The sequence below is a fragment of the Pantherophis guttatus genome, chromosome 3 (genome assembly GCF_059756535.1).
Source record: "Pantherophis guttatus breed Tessera chromosome 3, ASM5975653v1, whole genome shotgun sequence".
In the NCBI taxonomy this organism is placed as follows: Eukaryota; Metazoa; Chordata; class Lepidosauria; order Squamata; family Colubridae; genus Pantherophis; species Pantherophis guttatus.
Window position 1 is genome coordinate 15,017,857 of NC_142065.1, and position 15,102 is coordinate 15,032,958.

Here is a 15,102-nt window from a genome sequence, read left to right on the forward strand (position 1 = left end):
TGGCATTGCAGATGGCTAGAAGACAAGTTTAGAAGCCATGTGTTATTTCCTTGGATCCAGGTTATCCAAACCATTAATGGAAAAAATTACAACTCATTAAAGCTGGTTAAACTATTCACAGTGATACACAAAGTTTCTATTAACTGAACAACTTGAATCAAGTCATTGCTAAAGATCAACGCAATTATCATTTTGAACTTAGCTTTCCTATTTAGATCCCACACACCTGTGTTGTGTATAGCTTCCATAATGTGTGAGCCTTGGCAATGATTATGCTTGCTGAGGAAGGGGGTTCAATTCAACACATGGAAAGGAATCAGATTGCAAAAGATCATCATATTGACAGCAATATGCCCACATTCTCCACATACTTGGAACCAGTGGTGGGTTCTAATGAGTTTTACCTCCGATTCGCATTGCCACCAGATCAGCATAGATTAACTCCAAGGTTATCTTTAGACCAACAATCAAGTAAGCAAAACCCCAATCAAGGAACTGCCAAAGAACCATCAGTAAACAGCCAAACCAAAGAATCTCTAAGATCAACACACACACACACAGGCAAGATACCAGAATATAAATTGACAGCAAACAGCACTCCTTACTAGCATTGATGATGTTACCTACTTAGGACAATGAAACGTCTACAAGAAAACAAGCAAGCTCAGAGAGCACCAAGGACCTCTCATTCCAACCCTGAGCTACAAATATTCGCCTTTATTGGTAACATATTTTCTCATTTTGATAACATCTTTGCTTCCTACCGATAGCACTAAACACTAAAGCTGCATTCCCTCCAAAGGTTTCCCAAGCCTAAACAGCAAAATATTTGTGGATTAATATTTTCAGCTGCGCTTTCTTTCTAAATGACATAACCCATAGCACAGAACCTGAATGAGGCCAAGCAGATGGTGAAAGAGGATTGCTAGAGCAGAAGAGATTCTGCTGTATGAACTGAAATTGGGGATTAAGAACAATTGTCCTACAAAACACTCCATAGCATCCGATTTGCTGAAAGTGTGTTCTGCGTAGATTTAAAAAAAAATATTAATAAGGGCTAAACTTATATCGATAGAAAAGTGTCCTTTTAGCATGTCTTAGAGGTTAGTTCAAAAAAACCTAATGGGGGAATTATAGCAATAGCACTTAGACTTATATATCACTTCACAGTGCTTTTACAGCCCTCTCTGTTAGGAAATGGTTATTGCCTAATTGGTTGGCCAGGAAATATATAAGCCAACATTGTATGTTCGTATTATGCGAATGTATCATGTAGAATTGTGCTGAGTCATTCTGCATCCTGATTGGCTGAGCCCTGTAGCCAATGTATTTAAGGAGAGCTAAATTATGGTTAGTGTGGACTACTACACCATTTTACCTGCTGCTATGCTGTAACTCTTTTTGATCTGTCTATGGTCAACTGTTTGATCATGATGATGATGATGATTATTATTATTATTATTATTGTTGTTGTTGTTGTTGTTGTTGTTATTATTATTATTATTATTATTATTATTATTATTATTATTATTATTATTTATTGGTTAATCTTTAGTGAGATTCACAGCTTTTGAGGCTGGTTAATAGCTCAGCAGGTCGAGTCCTAACCAAGGACCTAGGAACTGTTAAGGTATCGTCGGAGGATGTAAGCTGTTCCGAGTAAGGTGGTTTTTTGTAGAGTCAAAATGTTCAAGTCCGGCAAATTTAGAATTTCTAAATAGCGGGGTAGCCGTTTGGGTATTGCTCCGAGGGCTCCAATTACAATCGGGACAACACACGATTTCTTTTTCCACAGTCGCTCAACTTCAATTTGTAAGTCCCGGTACTTTGTGATTTTTTCTTGCTGCTTATCTTCAATTCGTGCATCACCAGGTATTGCAATGCTGCATACTTCATTGCAATGAACCATACTTTTTTCTTTTCAACTATTGTTATGTCAGGTGTGTTGTGGACCAAGTGCCTGTCAGTCTGAATCCTAAAGTCCCACAAGATCTTGAGTTTCTCATTCTCTAAAACTTTCTCAACCTGATGTTCCCAGTGGTTTTTGCTGTACTCAAATCCAAACTTCTGGCACAATTTCCAGTGAATGATTTTAGCAACACGGTCATGGCGTGTTGCTAAAGTGACCGTGTTGCTAATTATTATTATTATTATTATTATTATTATTATTATTATTATTATTATTATTATTATTATTATTAGATTTATATGCCGCCCTTGTCCGGAGACTCAGGGTGGCTTACAATGCGTTAAGCAATAGCCTTCATACTTTTGTATATTTTATGCAAAATCAGCTTATTGCTCCCACAAACTGGGTCCTCAAATTACCTACCTTAGAAAGGATGGAAGGCTGAGTCAACCTTGAGCCTGGGGAGATTCGAATTTGCAATAATTGCAGACAGCTGAATGTTAATAACAGGCTTTTAGTCTGTTGAGCTATCCATTTATTTACTGCTTTCTGATATTTATTGAACTGTTTTTGTATTGTTCCTGATTATTCCTTGTATTTTTCTACAAACTGGTAAGAAGATTTTATATCCCTGGATTGATCTTATATTGCACTTTATATGGCTAAGATTTGGATTGTTAAAGGACCATGATTTTGCTTTTCCCTAAAAGTAAAATACTATAAAACCCAGTTTGTCTGTATGTTATTCACAATTACTCTCAAACCGTTTCCGTGCGTAAAACTCTAACGGTACTCTGCTTTATAAGCCAAAACTTCGGGTGTAACTCAATAATATCCTTAACACTCTCTAAGGGGTTACAGAGTCAGCATGTGGTCCCCAACAATCTGGGCCCTCATTTTACCCACCTCAGAAGGATGGAAGACTGAGTCAACCTTGAGCCTGGTGAGATTTGAACTGCCAAATTGCAGGCAGCAGAAGTAGCCTGCAGTACTGCGCTCTAAGATTTCAAGCCAAAATGTCGGTCATAAAATCTAGAAAAATGTTTTCCATTATAAACATGGACCCACTCCATCCCATACAACATCCTTGCGATTGAATTCATTTATGTATATGGAAACATTAAAGAAAGTGTCATATGAAAAAAGAGTGAACAGTTAAAGGGTAAAAAAAAAAAAAGTTTGGGATTGTAATTTTTGCTGGAGTTGAGATTTATATTGCTTCTAATTTGAAATGTACAAAATAAATTCCCTTTAAAATTACATATTACATTTTAAAATAATTTTCAGCGTAGTGGCATTAAATACTATTGCACAGGTCTATGGAGATTCTCAGTCATCCAGGTCACGGTTGTCCCAAAGGTGCTTTTTTCAGGAGGCAACTGGACTTTCTTTGTTTTTCTTTGAAGACCTTTCGCTTCTCATCCAAGAAGCTTCTTCAGCTCTGACTGGATGGTAGGGAATGGAAGGATTTATACTCCTTGCAGACAGCTGGTCATTTGCATTCTTTTTAGAAGTCGTTGAGGCCATTTGGAGGTTTCTTCAGTCGGAGCTGAAGAAGCTTCTTGGATGAGAAGTGAAATTCCTTCAAGTCCAGTTGCCTCTTGAAAAAGCACCTTTGGGACTATTGCACATGGTAATTTCACAGCAGACAGTGAAATATATCTGGAAATTATTTCTTTAAAACACAATTGGATGAACACTTATACCAGAGGCAGATGCCTCGCACTTTCTCTATGGAGATTCTCAGTCATCCAGGTCATAGTTGTCTCAAACATGGTTTACCATCCAGTCTCAACTGTCAGAATCTATCCTTCCATCCAGTAACACTTTCACATTGTGTTACTATCGGATTGCCCCCTGTGCGCATGCTCACTTTGTGCACACCTGCACCCAGTTCGCGTGCGCGTCTGCCTTCCGCGCATGCGCCCGGCCTAAAAAATGTGCCTAAATAGGATGGCATAAAGCCAGGGCGGGGCAGGCTCACCCACAATTTCCCGCTACCGGTTCGGGCAAACAGGTCTGAACCGGCTGAATACTACCTCTGCTTGCATCCCACCATCCAGTCACAACTTTCCAATGGATACTGGTCAACCCCAAGGATAGATGGGTTATGTCTGCAACAGCTGGGAACCACATTTTCCAGTTCACATGGTCAACCCTTTTACATATTTTCAGTAAGAAATTGAAATTCCAACAACCCAAAACATGATGCTTTTATTTTTGCCACAGTTCAATTCTGTCCATCCTTCACGAGCCTACCGCACAACAGTATAAAAACTGAGGGCAGTGAAACTGGGAAAACCATTGATGTTCAGGTTCATTTGTGGAGAATTTAATAACCTCTTCGTTCTAAATTAGGTCTCCAAACTTGGCAATTTTCAGACGTGTGGACTTTAACTCCCAGAATTCCCCAGCTAGACGTACTGGCTGGGGAATTCTGGGAGTTGAAGTCCACAAGTCTTAAAGTTGCCAAGTTTGAAGACTCTTATCAAATCATGACCAGTTTTGCCCCTCTCTTTGGAGCCCCAATATCTGAATTGCCAAGAAAGTTTATCGCACAAAAAAGCAGTAAATGTATTCTCTCACCAGCCCCACTTCCCACCTCTTGTCTTATTGTAACTAGACTTACTTGGATAACTTCATTTCTATTTGTTGCCGGATCTCCTGCCTCTCTTCATCAGTCCTTCTTGGGAAAATGTTCCTATCTTCCAACTCCTGTTTGCTTGGCCTGTTCCGCAGCTTCACTGCCAGAAGCTCTTTCTTGCATTTTCTTGGCAACGTACCTGGAGCGTGCAATGAAAGACAATGGGAACGTGTCAAGGAGACGAGCCCTAAAATAGCAGTTATTTATTTATTTTATTTATTTATTATTCAAACTTCTATACCGCCCTTCTCCTTTCGGACTCAGGGCGGTGAACAGCCAAAATAAAAACATTTATACATAACATTACAATTAAAAATAGATTTAAAATAATTAAATAAATTTGGCCCATAATTTAAAACTTATCAATTTAAAATCTGTATCAAAATTTTAAAACCAACCCTAAAATCAAGACAGACTGGCTAACTGAAAAAAGTAAGTTTTTAGGGCCCGACGAAAAGTCCGGAGGTCGGAGATCACTCGTATCTCTGGGGATAGATTGTTCCAAAGGGCAGGTGCCACCACAGAGAAGGCTCTCCTCCTGGTTATCTTGTGATAAATAAATACAAGATGCGGATACTAGAAATATCTTCTGCCAATGGGTCTATACAGGAAGAACTCGGGTTAATCCCAAAGGAGATACAGTTAGTCCTTGATTTATGAGGTGGGACTAGAAATTCCATTGCTAAGCAAGGCAGATGTTCAGGTACACCTGATTTTACAATCTTTTTGCCATGGTTGTTAAGTGAATCACTACAGTTGTTAAGTGAATTATGTGATCATTAAACAAATTTGGCTTCCTCCATCTGTCCATGTCCACATCTTTCTGTCCTGGCCACTTTTTACAGAGGCATGATTGAGAGAGTTTTAACAAACTGCATCATTGTTTGGTTTAGTGGCAGCAGTGCCTCAGATAGAAAGTCCATACAGATAGTGGTAAGGACAACCGAGAAGATTATAGGAAGCCCGTTTCCTGTTATTCAGGATACTGCTTAGCACGATGTGCTTACAGCTCAAAGCATTGTTAGAGACCCCACTTCATGGTCTGTTTCTGTTGCTCCTCTCTGGGAGGAGATTTCGAAATATTTCTAGCAGGACTACCAGATTGTGTAACAGCTTTGTTCCCAATGCATCCACCTTGTAAATTTGCAAGATTTGTTTTTCTTGCCATGTGCATGTGTACATTCAAACTAGACTGTGTTGTTTCTCTGTGTCATATAAGTGGGAATATGCATAATTTTGTATATATGCATGTATGTATGTATGTATGTATGTATGTATGTATGTATGTATTTATTTATTTATTTATTTATTTATTTATTTATTATTTTTTATTCTGTCATAGTTATGTAGTGTATATTGGAGGTAGTGACCCTTTGAGAGCTATATGCAATGAAATTTCATTTTAATGTATGCCGATTAGTGTATATTCAAAGCGACAATAGTTATTATTCTATTCTGTTCTGTTCTGTTCTGTTCTGTTCTGTTCTGTTCTACTCTACTCTACTCTACTCTACTCTACTCTACTCTACTCTACTCTACTCTACTCTACTCTACTCTACTCTACTCCACTCCACTCCACTCCACTCCACTCCACTCCACTCCACTCCATTCCATTCCATTCCTTGGTAGGCCCCAGTGGCATAATGATTAGAGTGCAGTACTGCAGGCTACCTCTGCTGGCTGACTGCAATTTGGCAGATCGAATCTCAGCAGGCTCAAGATTGACTCAACCTTCCATCCTTCCAAGCAGTGGTGGGATTCTGCCGGTTCTAGGGGGTTCGGCCGAACCCTTTGTTAAATTGCTGGCTCGCCCCGCCCCTTGCCCCGCCCCTCCGCACCACTATTTATTGCCAATAAATAAAGGTGGGTGAGGGGTGGGTGAACCAGCAATTTAACAAAGGGTTCGGTGTTTTTTTGTAATTTTATTGGCCCGCGGAGCTTCAGCATAGGCTAATTAGCCCTTGCTTATATCCGCTCCCAACTCTCAGCTGATTTGCTCTCAGCTGTTTTGCTCAGGGCTCTGCTGCTTGCTTGCAAAGAGTGCTGATTTTTTTTCCCCTAGCTATGCTGAAAAACAAAACAGAAAGTAAAGCAGGCTGTTGGCTTTGCTGTTGTTGCAACGTGGCAAAATGAGGCAGAGAGAGATTACTTTTTCTTTTTCCTCACCAAAAAAGGTAGGTGCAAACAATGGGAAATTTAGGGGAAAAGAGGAGAGTTCAAGATTTTAAAACACAAAAGAAAAAAAGCTCTATTTAACTAGGGAATTGTAATAATTGAGATACTATTAATTGTATATTGTGTTGAAAGCAGAAATGGTTAAGTTGTGGTTTGGAGGAATATATGGGGGAAATTATTTGGTTTATTATTATTGGTAAATATAATTAATTGATTTGTAAGAAATTGGATTGCATGGAAATAATTGGAATATTCATGTTCATATTGATTAATATACAAAAAAGGTAGTTATATAACTAATTGATTTATATTAAAATGTTGAATTTATATTAAACAACTGTAATATTACATAATTAACCAATGTGAGGATGGATATAAAAATAGATGACAATGGGAAGGGGTATAATATAGAATAGAAGGGAAAAATTGAATTTGATTAAGATTAGAGATGAAGATGAAGGTTAATATTGGTTTTTTACAAAAATAGATGAGGAATAAATATGGCAAAAAAGGAAATATAGAAATTGTAAATTTAATTGAAATGACTAAACACTGTTTAAATTTGTGAACTGGCCAAATACTCTGTTCAAAGAAAATACATTGTATGTTTGTATGTGTGTTTCTAATTATTGTTATTTATTCATATTTGTTCTCTTTTATTCTTTAAAGTTTAACAATTCATTCTTTATCTTAATATCTTTATATTTGTTTGGGGTTGTCTTTCTTCCCTTTCATCTTTTTTATTGTACAGCAATCTTTCTCCTCAAACCTACCACCTCTCTCTTTTCTTTCCTTCTTACTTTCTCTTCCTCCCCTTCTTCTTCTCCTCCCTACTTCCTCTTCTTTTCTCCTTCTCCTCCTCTCTTCCTCCCTCTCTTACCCTCACTCCTACTCTAATTTCCCTTCCCTTCCTTCATCGCTCTCTATTGCTGTAGCCTTTTATGCATATGGACTACTCAGAGGGCTGAAAATATTATTTCTGACTGATCCTCGCACTTTTGACCAGTCCTCGAACTTACGACTGTCCTCACATTTTACGTTTTTGCCCTATCTTGTCACCATGGTGAAGAGAAGCAGTTGTGAAATGAGTGACACGGTTGTTAAGAATGCCGCAACGGGCATAAATGTGAGGATGGTCATAAGTGCAAGGACCGGTCAAAAGTGCGAGGACCAGTCAGAAATGACTTTTTTCAGCCCTCTGTAGTCCCTATGCAGATAGCCATGCCCACCGGTCACATGACCAGCTAGCCACGCCCACCGGTCACATGACCAGCTAGCCACGCCCACCCGGTCACATGACTACCAAGCCACACCCCCAACTAAGCCACGCCCACAGAACCGGTTGTTAAAAAAATTGAATCCCACCACTGCTTCCAAGCTTGGTAAGATGAGGAGCCAGATTGTTGGGGGCAATAGGCTGACTCTGTAAACCGCTTAGAGAGGGCTGTGAAAGCACTGTAAAGCAGTATATAAGTCTAAGTGCTATTGCTATTCCATTCTTTCTATTCCATTTGTCAGAAGTCAACTGGGCAGGTCACAAATGGTGATCATAGAAAGCTGTAACCATTCTAAATATGTGTTGGTTGCCAAATGCCTGATTTTGGATCAGGTGAATGTGGGGATAGTTGTAAATATTACAACAGGTTATGTCTTTTTTTTTATTCATTGCCATTGTAATTTCAAATGTTGTAAAATGAATGATTGTAAATCAAGGGATATTTCTCCTAATGCCGGAATGCAGATCAGAAGCCTCAATGATTCAGAGGATTTCTGTACCTGGCCCACTATACTTCAAATCAGATTACACTTTTTCAGGAACAATCCTTCTATATAAAATCTAAAGTACATTTTGTAAAAAACAAAAAAACTTTTGAATCACTCTCAACTCGGGGAATATTTTCAAAATCCTTAGCTGAAATTTCCTGAATTGTTCACAGGTTAATAACGCCTCTTTTTTTGACGGCAACCTCATGCAACCTCATCGTAGAATACGTTCTCCATTTTACAACGCCTGAGAGCGTTGGGTGAGCTTAGAGCAATTTTAGTAAATGGTTTTTGATTGTGTATTGAATGATTCACCTAATTTTTCCTTCATTCTGATATGTGAATTTCTGTTGTTTAAAAAGGATGGGATCATTTTATGATACATCCCAGCTAAGATGATTTATTTCCAAAACAAAAGGATTATGTATTATCAAAAGTATTAGGGTGAGAAAGAGAATAACTGGTTTGATGACACAGAAGAAATTTTCACAGTCGATGGTGGGCTCCATCTTGGATTTTCCCAACACAAGTACAACTTTTTCACTATGATACCACAGAAGCCCTTAGAGTCCTTTCCATATTATTACCAAGTCACTGAGAACTGAGTTCATTTCAAGGGAAACTTTTGAAAAAAAATCATATTAGTTTTTCCACCTGTGAAAGGAAGGATGGATGAATTTGCTGTGGGGGGGGAAGGGAATTGGAAATAAAGCTGGAATGGATAAAAGAGAAATGTTGTGAGTTGCTCCAAGAATTTTGTATTTGTTCCAATTACTATCCCCATAATTGCAATTATACTAGTAGTCCGATAATCAATATGACTACTAAACACAAGAGGGCCAAGTTTCTCTTTTATTTATTTATTTGTTTCCATTTATATACCGCCCTTCTCCAATAGGACTCAGGGTGGTGAACAGCCGAAATAAAAACAGAACATACAAAATTTAAAAGCAGTTTAAAATGATTAAATATTTTTGGGCCGTAATTTAAAACAACCCAATTTAAAATCAATTAAAATTTAACTCAAAACTGTGGGATCAACTTTTAGATATAGAGATACATACACAAACACTGAAAAAGAAATTCACTGGAAAAAAATCTTTCTAGATAGACTCATAGGAATCCCACATCTTTACATCACTCATTTAAAATGCCAATTGAGCTTTCTCGTCCATTGTCCAATGAACCTAGCGCCACCCAGTGCCCAAAATGAAAAATATTCCTCCTACTGGAAACACAGCAGAATAACAGAATACAGGTTGTGGGAAGAGGAAAGCTGGGGTTTGATTATATAGGCCTCAGAAGGATAGTAGCCCCTAAAAAGTTTTAGATAGAAAGATTTCAAAGTGTATCAGAACTATTTGTAATCCTGCTGAGCTGTTGCTCTGAAATGTGACTTTTCAAAGTATGTGGTTTTGAAATATATTTGAAGTCAGAATGTTGAAACTGTGAGAAATAGGGAACTGAAAGTAGCCGATGGAATTAGTAATTAGGAAAATTCTAGAATGCGCAGAGATGGATAAAATGACTATGGAGTTGAAAGAGAGAGAGGATTCAGAATATTATGAAATATGGAATAAAATGTACAGTTGGCTCGAAAATAGAAATCAGAACAAGAAATGTTTAACTTAATAGTGATGAAACTTAAATTAAAGTAACTGAACAACATTAAATAAAGAGATGTAAATATAAACGAATATAAATGTGTAGATAAGAACAATGAATATTATAATGAGTATATATATATGTTGGAGTAATGCGATTATTCTACTATCGAGTACTAAATAGAAATGATAGAATAGAGAACTATAAAAGCAAAATATGTAAATCGATATGAAATGCTGTAAAATTACCATTAATGTTATGTAATGTTCAATACGTTATGACTTGACATGTTTTGTTTTTATATATGTGTGATTGTTTTTTGTGTCGTTTTTAAAAGCAAACTGTTTAATAAAAATTATTTTTTTTAAAAAAAAAAGTAGCCGGTGGATAGAGGTTTGAGATGTATACGGGTATATGTGGAGACTGTCTGTCAGTAAGACAGAACAAGGAAGTAAGTTGTGAAATGCGTGCAGAAAAGTATAAAAAGAATGTCTTGGGATGACTTCAGGGCCACTGGCCGTAGCTATTCCTTGCTGGACCTAGCTATTGTCTCTGGACCTCATTGCAATGGGTTATTAATGTAAGTTGTGTTGTGATGGCTGGTCACGTTCCAAATTGCTCGTGAAATAAGCCTCTGAATCTTAAAGTAAAATTAATTGCTTGTGGTTTCGTCTTTGGTTTTTTTTAATTGGGATATTTTTACGACAAGGTAGTCCTTGACTTACGACCACAATGAAGCCCAACATTTCTGTGAAGTGAGTTTTGCCCCCATTTTATGACTTTTCTTGCCGCAGTTGTTAAGGGAATCACTGCAGTTGATAAGTTAGTAACACGGTTGTTAAGTGAACCTGGCTTCCTCATTGACTTTGCATGTCAGAAGGTCGCAAAAGGTGATTGATTACATGACCCTGGGACACAGCAAAGGTCGTAAATACGAACCAGTGGCCAAGCATCTGAATTTTGATCACATGATCACGGGGATGCTGCAAAGGTCGTAACGATGAAAAGCGGTCATAAGTCACATTTTTCAGTGCCATTGTAATTTTGAACAGTCACTAAATGCACTGTTGTAAGTCGAGGACTACCTCTAATAGAATAACAGAGTTAGAAGGAACCTTGTAGGTCTTCTTCTAGTCTAAACTCCTTCTCAAGCAGGAGGCCCTATATACCATTTCAGACAAGTGGCTATCCAGTCTCTTCTTAAAAGCCTCCAGTGATGGAGCACCCACAATTTCTGAAGGAAGCCATTTCACTGGTTAATTGTTCTCACTGTTATGAAATTTCTCCTTACTTCTGGGTTGCTTCTCTCCTTGATCAGTTTCCATCCATTGTTTCTTGTCCTGCCTTGTGGTGTTTTGGAGAATAGCCTGACTCCCTCTTCTTTGTGGCAGTCCCTCAAATATTGGAACACTGCTGTCATGTCACTCCAGTCCTTCTTTTCACTAGACTAGACATATCCAATTTGCGCAACCATTACATAATATAATTGCACCAGGTCTTATTTAGATGGGGGCAGGGGATGTCATCCACTGACTTAACTCTCTTGCACTTGTCATCCCTGGGCTCCTTTTTGCTGCCAAAGGCCTTCAGGACCGTCTTCTGCGAGGCCAGCAAGGCTTTCCTGAAGGCCTCTGCAGCCCATAACAGAGCTCTGGATTGATACGAAGCTCTGTTATTGGCTGCAGGGGCCTTCAGGAAAGCCTTGCCAGCTGCAGAAGATATGGGCAGAGGTGTGCAAGGCCTGGTTGCAACTTTCCGAAGGTAAGTAGTAAGGCAGCTCCACACACACACCCTCCTCATAGAATAGAATAGAATAGAATAGAATAGAATAGAATAGAATAGAATAGAATAGAATAGAATAGAATAGAATAGAATAGAATAGAATAGAATAGAATTCTTTATTGGCCAAGTGTGATTGGACACACAAGGAATTTGTCTTGGTGCATACTCTCTCGGTGTACATAAAAGAAAAGATACATTCGTCAAGAATCATAAGGTACAACAATGATAGTTATAGGGAAACAGTCAATATAAATCTTAAGGATACCAGCAACAAGGTTACAGTCATACAGTCATAAGTAGGAGAAGATGGGTGATAGGAATGATGAGAAGATTAATAGTAATGCAGACTTAGTAACTAGTTTGATAGTGTTGAGGGAATTATTTGTTTAGCAGAGTGATAGCATTCGGAAAAAAATTGTTCTTGTGTCTAGTTGTTCTGGTGTGCAGTGCTCTATAGTGTCGTTTTGAGGGTAGGAGTTGAAACAGTTTATGTCCAGGATGTGAGCAGTCTGTAAATATTTTCACAGCCCTCTTTTTGACTCATGCAGTATACAGCTCTTCAACAGAAGGCAGGTTGGTAGCCATTGTTTTTTCTGCAGTTCTAATTATCCTCTGAAGTCTGTGCCTGTCTTGTTGGGTTGCAGAACCAAACCAGACAGTTATAGAGGTGCATATGACAGACTCAATAATTCCTCTGTAGAACTGTATCAGCAGCTTAGAGAGGACAATGAATAAATACTGTTCAAGTTTGTTGAAGACTGGACTTCCAAATTAGGAGAAGGACTGGAACAGAGTTGGAGGAGACATCATTGAGATGTCAAGAGCCAATATGGTGTGGTGGTTAAGACGCCAGGGTAGAAACTATGAGTTGTAATCCTGTTTTAGGCATGAAAGCCAGCTGGGTAACTTTAGGCCAATCAGCGGGACAGGGTGAGTTCTAGTCCTCCCTTAGGCATAAAGGCCGGCTGGGTGACTTTAGACTGGTCTCTCTCTCAGCCCAACTCACCTCACAGGGTTTTTGTTGTGGGGAAAGGAGGAGGAGGAGGAGGAGGAAGGAGTGCCTTGAGTTATTTATTAAAATAACAAAGAAGTGAAATAAATAAAATAACTTAAAAGAAATCATTGAAAGACCACCATTCAACATGACCCCTGCACATGTGACTGAGATTGCTGAATTTGTTTCTGATAGAAAGAAACTTCAAGATTGTTCGGAATAAGAAGTTAAGTCTCCTGGTGGATGAACATTACAACACCGATTGCTATGACAATCATCTGGATAATAACCAGAGGGAGAAGACAAAATGAACTGTAGATTGCTTTCAATGTAATTGTAGGAGCATTTGAATGTGATGTTTTGCATTGCTCCAGAGACTTTCCTGATGACTAGATAGATTATTTAAAGCTTTTTCTACATCCTTAGGTTGCAAAGGAGATGACAAAAAGACATTTGAACGAATGTCTATTAGCCAGGTAGTGAATTTAAAATTGCTTATCAGAGATGCAGTTCAAAGGAGATTCCAAGGGATGGCAGCAAAACATAAGAGGACAGAAGTGCCAGAGTAAGGAATCAACAAAGAGTGATGTGTCCTACCCAGAACGAATACAGGGCAGAAAAGAAGGAGACTATTTCATCCTTCAAGGACTATCACTATGGTATTTTATATGATCCAAAGAACAAAATGCAACTATTGTCCAGGAGAAAGAAAGTCTGAAATGAGAGTGAGAAAGAGCCAGGTAAGCCATGGCTAGAGAAGAAAATAGAGATGGCACAGGAAATGGAATCCAACAAAATAAAACTTCAAAGAAAAAAGGCAGAACAATGATTCGGGATTGGACAGCAGCATCCATGGGACAATAACCCTCAGGAATTAAGAACAATGTATGCATGACAGAGCCTTCTGTATGTAGCTCAGGGTGAACTGTCAAACTCTTGATGTTCTCTGAGCATGGTTGATACTTTTAGTAACAAAATACCTGTAGGAAAATAACCAAGCTCGGAAAACCCCACAAACCCAACACAAGGAGACATCCTCATGGACCAGTCTTTCAGGATAAGTTTTTTTATTTATTTAGCAATTTAGCAATTAGACTTATATACCGCTTCATAGTGCCGTACAGCCCTCTCTAAGCAATTTACAGAGTCAGCACATTGCCCCCAACAATCTGGCTCCTCATTTTACCCACCTCGGAAGGATAGAAGGCTGAGTCAACCCTGAGCCAGTCAGGATCGAACTGCTGGCAGTGATCTGAGTTAGCCTGCATTTTAACCACTGCGCCACCATGGCAATAGGATAGGATAGGATAGGATAGGATAGGATAGGATAGGATAGGATAGGATAGGATAGGATAGGATAGGATAGAATAAGCACTTAGACTTATATACCACTTCACAATGTTTTGCAGCCCTCTCTAAGCGGTTTACAGAGTAAGCACATTGTCCCCAACAATCTGGGTCCTCATTTTACTGCCCTCAGAAGGATGGAAGGCTGATACAAGGTTCATAAAGGGGGTTTTCTTACCAGAAATTATGGAATCATTCAAAACTTCTTCGTCCACATAGAAAACCGAATCATCCTTGATTTCAGAGTCCATGATCAGGTTTTCTTTGTTTTCATCCGATTCCTTAACAGAATTCCATTTGTTTTCTGGATCGCTGTTGTAGCTCATTGAACCATCCTTCTCTTTGCCGTGTTCAGTGCTGGATGTTCTTGACAAACGGATCTCCATTCGTTTTTTGGGAGACGCTTTGTTTTCTCTTCCATGAAAGCTGGAGACAAAACGCAAACAACATTGGGTTTCAGACCAGGGATCAATGCTTGCAACATGTTCTCCCAAGCACAAGGCAGGGAGCTGTGGCGTAGGTGGCAGGAGATTACAGCGTTCAAGATGGGGAAGCTGAGCTCTGAATATCTACCGCCACAAGATGAAGGTACAAGATGACAGTGATGGATTTGAAATATGCTAACATGGCATGCCAGGCTAACCTTTCCAAAGAACAGCATGTGTGTTTCTAATATAAACCTTAATTAAAATGAAACATCCATATTCTGATCATTTATCATTTTATGGAAAATAACAAAAAGCAAACAAACATGCAAAGGAAGCACGCTATCACAAAATATGGGTTAGTCACCTAAGCATTTTCTAGCATTGCGTCTGAGGTTTTTGCTGACTTCGGCAGGTAGTCCTCGACTTACAATAGTTCATTTAGTGATCATTCAAA

The 15,102-nt window shown here is 38.7% G+C and overlaps 1 protein-coding gene across 4 annotated transcripts in view; it reads right to left on the minus strand.

The window, feature by feature from the left end:
- Positions 1 to 15,102, minus strand: part of PHACTR3 (phosphatase and actin regulator 3) — a 299,314-nt gene that overhangs the window by 115,973 nt on the left and 168,239 nt on the right. For all 4 annotated transcript variants that reach the window (XM_034433126.3, XM_034433124.3, XM_034433128.3 and 1 more), the window contains 2 exons: positions 14,399 to 14,646; positions 4,539 to 4,692 (listed from right to left, as the gene is read on the minus strand). In XM_034433126.3, coding sequence (XP_034289017.1) covers positions 4,539 to 4,692; positions 14,399 to 14,646 — 402 coding nt within the window. The remainder of the gene's footprint in view (positions 1 to 4,538; positions 4,693 to 14,398; positions 14,647 to 15,102) is intronic.